Source organism: Lygodium microphyllum, chromosome 28 (genome assembly GCF_053477565.2).
Source record: "Lygodium microphyllum isolate KBCC chromosome 28, Lygodium_microphyllum_v1.1.10, whole genome shotgun sequence".
Taxonomy (NCBI): domain Eukaryota; kingdom Viridiplantae; phylum Streptophyta; class Polypodiopsida; order Schizaeales; family Lygodiaceae; genus Lygodium; species Lygodium microphyllum.
Window position 1 is genome coordinate 56,217,920 of NC_141162.1, and position 6,258 is coordinate 56,224,177.

Consider the following 6,258-nt stretch of genomic DNA (forward strand, 5'->3'; position numbering starts at 1 on the left):
AAGCTATATAGAATCAATGGAAAGATTATATATGGAGCATAAGGCCAAAAAAGGGAGGGGTGCTCCATGAATCCAAGTAATTGCTACAATTTCTCACCATGTGTTAGCTTGTCTCGATGCAAGGATCATCGAAAGGAGTCTACAACATAACCAAAGATCAATCCACTGTACAAATTGCATCACAAAAACTAAAAACTGTAAACATGAAAGAAGCATGACTTACTAGATCATTGCATGTATATACCTTGTTTATTAGCGTAGTAAGGCCATGTCTTTCTACATAAAAGGTCTCCAATCATGTGGGATCACCATTTGTAATGGAGTGTTGCACCAAAAGAGACAAAGTGGCATTGTTAGAATAAGGTTATTACTACAAGTAGTACATAGAAAAAGAAAGTGAACATAACTTATGTTGGAAACTCCGAGGAAGATGAGAGACGAAAGGAAGAGAGGAGAGAAGAGAGATATGAGACACTGGAAGTGGAACCCCAGAAGTGCATCAAGTGAGCACACATAGTTGGAATATATAGAGGGAACCAGGGATGCTATATATAGACAAACTATATATAGCTAATACCCTTGCTCAAATAAAGGTCCCTAACTGTGGATGAAAAAAACCCTTGGGGACTCAAGGGAAAAACCCACAACTCTATATAGCCCTACTGCTATATTAATATTGAAAAGATATGATTACAAAGTTGAAAGGAGCTAAATCACTCCTGAATATACAAGTGCCTGTTTGTAGGCATCGAAGGAGCTGCATCACTCCTGAATTACTATAGATAAATGAAGGAGCTACGTCAATCTTGAATTACAATAGATGAAGGAATCGAAGTAGATAAAGGGCCATGAAATTGCTTTATCTTGAGTGTGAATATAATCAGCTATGCAACATAATCTGTGACATCAAAAACTTAATAGAAAATGTTATATCAACATTAGAACACAATCACAATGTCATAAATCAACTCAACAACTAGAATATACGATGAAAATTTCATCAGCTCATCAGCTAGAATATACGAAATAGCAGTTGGCATACTACTAGCAAATGGAAAAAAGAATGGACGAGATGAGCATTATCAAGACGAAAACATTAGCTGCAACATCAACTCCTTAGCTAGAATAGATAAAATATCAAGTAGAATAAGACATTCATTGATGACTTCAATCGCTATACTTGGGTCTATATTTTGAAGACAAAGGATGAGGTGTTTGTTGTTTTTCAGTAGTTTAAAAAGTAGGTTGAAAAGGAATTTGACTGCTATATCTCTTGCTTGAGATCAGATAGCGGTGGGGAGTATGTTTCAAATGAGTTTGATAATTTTCTGGCTGAAAATGGCATATGCAGGCAGCTTACTTGTAGCTACACTCCTCAACAAAATGGGGTAGCTGAAAGAAAGAACAGGGTCTTGATGGAAGCTGCTCGTGCCATGATGAATGAGAAGAAGATGCCGCTTGAACAGACGAGTCAGCTGAAAATAGACAAACAACTGCTGGAAACAATGAAACATCAGCAGGAAAGAAGAAAACACAACTGGGAACAACGAAACATCAGCTGAAATAGACGAATAACAGCTGGAAACAATGAAACATCAGCTGGAATAGACGAACATACTGGAAACAACGAAACATCAGCTCGTATATCATAAGCTAGAATAGACAAACATTAGCTGGAATAGAATAGAAAACGAAAAGAATGAAGCATTAGCTCGAACAAATCAAGAGCTAGAATAAAGAAGAATAAAGAATAAAACCATTAGTTTGGAACAACTCCACAACCAGCTACAATAAAGAACGAAACATCAGCTGGAACAACTCAACAGCTGGAATAATAAGGAACGAAACATGAGCTGGAATAATAAGGAACGAAACATGAGCTGGAATAACTCAACAGCTAGAATAAGGAATGAAACATCAGCTGTAACTTAATAGCTGGAATAATAATGAAACATCAGCTGGCATTAGCTGTAATATAGACAAAATTATATGAAACATAGCATGAAGAGCCAAAAATCAGCTGGAAGAAAGAAACATTTAGAATAATCAAATGATGAACAAAATAGCGACAATCATCAGCTGGAATATGACGAGATGAATATTACGATCATTAAAATATCATCAACGCATCAACTATAAGCTGGAATACGATCATCAGTTGGAAAGAATAATAGACGAGATGCAAACAAATTATGAGCTGGAAAATGAAACGTCAGCAGCTATATCATATCTAAATTCTTGAACCATCAAGTGGTGTAATGAAACCATGAAAGATGAAATAGTGGCAATGAAAATGATGAGAAATTGTACTAGATTGTGCAAATGAAACATCAACAGAAATGTCATATCATTAGCTAGAATATCAAGAGCTCATCAGCTGCAACATCAACCAAAGATCATCAGTTGGAAACATAATATCAAGAAAAAACATTTGCTAGAAAACAAATCATCAACTAGAATATCATTAGCCCATTAGCTGAAACATAAAATAAGACCCTCAAACGTGACACACAGTGACTTTGGAAGCATTGCTGATAGTGATAGGCCTATACAGACCACGCCACCTCATACCTCCTCTTCATCTGATTCAATAATCATACGCACTGATTTATTATAACTCTGCTCCAATTTGCTTCCAAGAAGCTTTTTCTCATCTTCCAAAGCATCACTTGTTGCATTTCCATCCTTTTTCAAGCTGGCAAACTGCTTGTTATCTTCCAAAGCACTGCTTGTCCATTCCCATCCTGTTTCAAGCTGTGAAACTGCTTGCTACCATCCTTCAAGGTTGGTCTGCAGGAACTCCCTTATTACAGGATCATCCTCTACATCTCCAGGCACAAGAAAACAAATGTCTACAAGAAAACAAATGTCTCCATAACGAACCTCCTGGCACTGTTTCTGCTTGTGCCCCCCTCGCCACTTCACCTTGAATATGCACTCACAGTATTCTTCTCTATTAGCTCCAACTTTATGTGGACTCCGCTTCACCTCCAACACCTCTGCATTGTAGTATTCAAAGCACTTCGAAAGAGGCCGCCGACAGGCAACACAGAGAATCATACCAGGGTGAATATCTTTACACTGATAGTCCTGCATGGCTTGAGATGCTGGACGAATCATCTGCTTTGCTTCTTCAGTAGACTTGAAGCGATGTGAAGGCCAAAGCTCATCTTCCTCAACAGAAAAGTCTTGAAAATGAACACACAAGAAAACTCCCTGCAAGGATGCAGTTCCTGCATACCATGCCTGGTCCTTGGCAATGAACTCCAAGATGGCATCCGGCTCTGGCATTCTGCCATGATCATTTGATAAGCTGAATACAGTCTCTCTTGTCTCTTTGTTGGGGCCCTGTCTTTCTTTGCACACCTCATGATTTCTAGATTTGCTGCCTACATCAAGGCCATAATCACCATCCAGTGCTCCTGCGTGTTCTCTGGATCTTAGAATCTTCTGACTATCCTGTTCCTTTCCACTGGCTCCAGACCACTTAACAGACAATATCCAGACCTTGCTAACAGAGGGGGAGTAAATAGCCAACACATTAATAGATGCAGAGATGCGGACTACTGTGCCATGGGGAATGTCATCAAAATGCACCCTTCCAGGAGCATAATTATTATCAACCAGGTCGTCCAAACGCATGGGCATCCTTGAAAAAGCAGATGCCTTGAATCTCCATGCCATCAAGCAAGTCTGAGATCCAGCTTTGACAGGCATACTTTCCAGGAAGTATAATTGACTGCGGCAATGGATCCATGGCCTGCCATGCCGCAGTCTGACACCTTATCCTCTGGCGGTACGGTTGGGCCTGTACCATTAGCATTGTTTCTTGTGGCGGATCCAGACGTGTCTACAGATTTCTCAGAGGACGTGGAGGAGAGGCTCCTCTGGCATAGCCGCAGAAAGCAGATGTCCGAGCAAGCGGGAGGAATCTTGAGTCGATAAGAGGTACCTGATAACAAAGGTGGAATCTTGAGTCGATGAGAGGTACCTAATAACGAAGGGAAGACGAGGCAGGAGGAATCCGCGAGGAGGAGAGCTACGCACTGAGAACGAGAATCCACCTGGGCCTTCACCACCTGGGAAGGGTGGGCCTTTGCAATGCAGAGCTTGCAAGCCTGCATACCATAACGCCTGCCTCATCGACAGTGCTCGCGATGGGGTGGGGGTGACCTCCGCTAGCTGCGATTCGTGGAATTGGTGCTGGTTGTTAGGGTTTGATCGTATATGTGCATCATGTCTTCTTCTTCTGCTGCTGGTGCTTCGTCTTCTCCTTCTTCTCTTCTACTTTACACAGAGGGGCAGCAACACCAACGTCAACATCGACCTCGACGCAGACATCATCGTCGACACAGGCCTCTCCAGTGCAGCTCGAGGCCGCCTCCTTATCCAGCACGTGTGCATCGCCTTGTGATGTTGTAGAACCTCGCTCTGGTACCATGTTGGAAACTCCGAGGAAGATGAGAGACGAAAGGAAGAGAGGAGAGAAGAGAGATATGAGACACAGGAAGTGGAACCCCAGAAGTGCATCAAGTGAGCACACATAGTTGGAATATATAGAGGGAACCAGGGATGCTATATATAGACAAACTATATATAGCTAATAACTTATAGAGAACTTACAAAGTCCTATAAGTAGGTTTTCCACTCTCGAGATGGTGCATGACTCCCATTATGCCCGTACTACCTCTCACTGCTACCACTCTCACCTTGGAGAATCTATAGTCTCCTTTGTGAGTCTCCCCTAATCTTGTTAGTCTTGCACTCTTGGTGTGCAAGTCTTCACTATCTTTTTGTGCAAGGTCACCATCTTTATGATATGTAGATCCACATTAACTCCATCATCCATCTAGTGGAGAATTGATTAGCTAGTGTGGTACTATAAACTCTCAGTACAAAGATATTATCATGTAGTCCTTTGCTAGCCTCTAGTATATTCTTCCAATGATCCAGTATGTTATGCCTAAAGATCTATTGGTACAACTCATGCATTTGCATATAATCAATCTCTTCCCCCCCTTATCATTCATGTGTGTGGCATCAAATTACTCATACACTAAGTATATGTACCATAGTGGGGTACATCTAAGGTGTTCCCTCTTCCACCTGTGACCATGCTTCTATGCACAACTAGGAGACCATTGTATATCTGATGTACCTATAGGGGGTGACATCTATTAGAGTAGCACCAATAAAAGTGCTACTATTAGACAAATGAGAAAAAGCATGGTGTCACAAGAGTGGGAGTACCTATAGGTATAATAAATATAGGAGGTGATAAGTGTCCATTCAACCAATGAAAGTGAAACACTGCATCAGTGTCTCCACAATACGTACCAAAGGTACCCTCTCTAAAACTGGGATAGGAGCAAGGAGTAGCAACTGGCCATACTATAGGAAACTTTTTATTGCTCCAACTAAGCATACTGAGCATACTGCTTCCAAGGTTTCTTTTTTCTACTCCAACTAAACTTCATAATGCTTCCAAGGTTGAAATCATATCCACTAGTTGATTGTCTATCATATGAACAACCACTCTAATCCGCATCATTCTATCATATCATGCAAGTGGCTTTCTAAACTCATAAGATAACTCATAATTAGATGTATCCTTAACATAGTGCATAATCTCCTGACTGCATCCTGAAGGGAATGAGCCCTGAAGTGGAAGCATGAAGTAGAAGCAAGAGCTATGGTGGAATGAGCAAGTGCAAGAGTGAGAGAGACACAAGATGTGGAAACTCCAATAGTCACAATGTATGATCCACCTTTCATTCATTAGAATGTCCTTGAAAGAATAAAGAATAAAGTGATAGTGATGGGTTGGTACCCACCACCATCTATAGGGTACAAATGTGTAGGTAACTGAAACATGGTGCGGGTATTGTCAGTGTAACCAATACACCAATAGCTAGGCATAGGTGCCTTTACCTCCAACAACCGCCCACTTAAAGGAAAATGTGTCGTTAGTGAGGAGAGAACAAGAAAAAAAAAGACAAAGTACAAGTGTACATAGAGTACAATAAGTTGAGGAAATATATTATCTCATCCAATGCCCATTAACTTCCTAAGGAAGGTAAAATGCTCAAGTGAGAGACTTTGAGTGAAAATTGGTAGGATTTTGGTCATTTGAGATCTTCGAAGGCTCAATTGACTTGTCTGCAATGACCTCTCTAATAAAGTGGTAACTCACTTGAATGTGATTCATATTTGTGTGGAAGACTAGATTCTTGGTCAATTGAACAGCACTGATAGAAT

At 40.7% G+C, this 6,258-nt stretch overlaps 1 protein-coding gene across 1 annotated transcript; it reads right to left on the reverse strand.

Moving 5' to 3' along the window:
- Positions 1-291: 291 nt before the first annotated feature.
- Positions 292-3,717, reverse strand: LOC148011468 (uncharacterized). The gene has a single exon (XM_087670684.1). The coding sequence runs from the start codon at positions 3,715-3,717 to the stop codon at positions 2,770-2,772; it is 948 nt and encodes a 315-aa protein (XP_087526810.1). The 3' UTR covers positions 292-2,769.
- Positions 3,718-6,258: the final 2,541 nt, after the last annotated feature.

What these genes read in the sequence shown, in the direction of transcription:
- LOC148011468 (XM_087670684.1), bottom strand. Translation starts at nt 3,717, where the DNA reads ATGCCTGTCAAAGCTGGATCTCAGACTTGCTTGATGGCATGGAGATTC.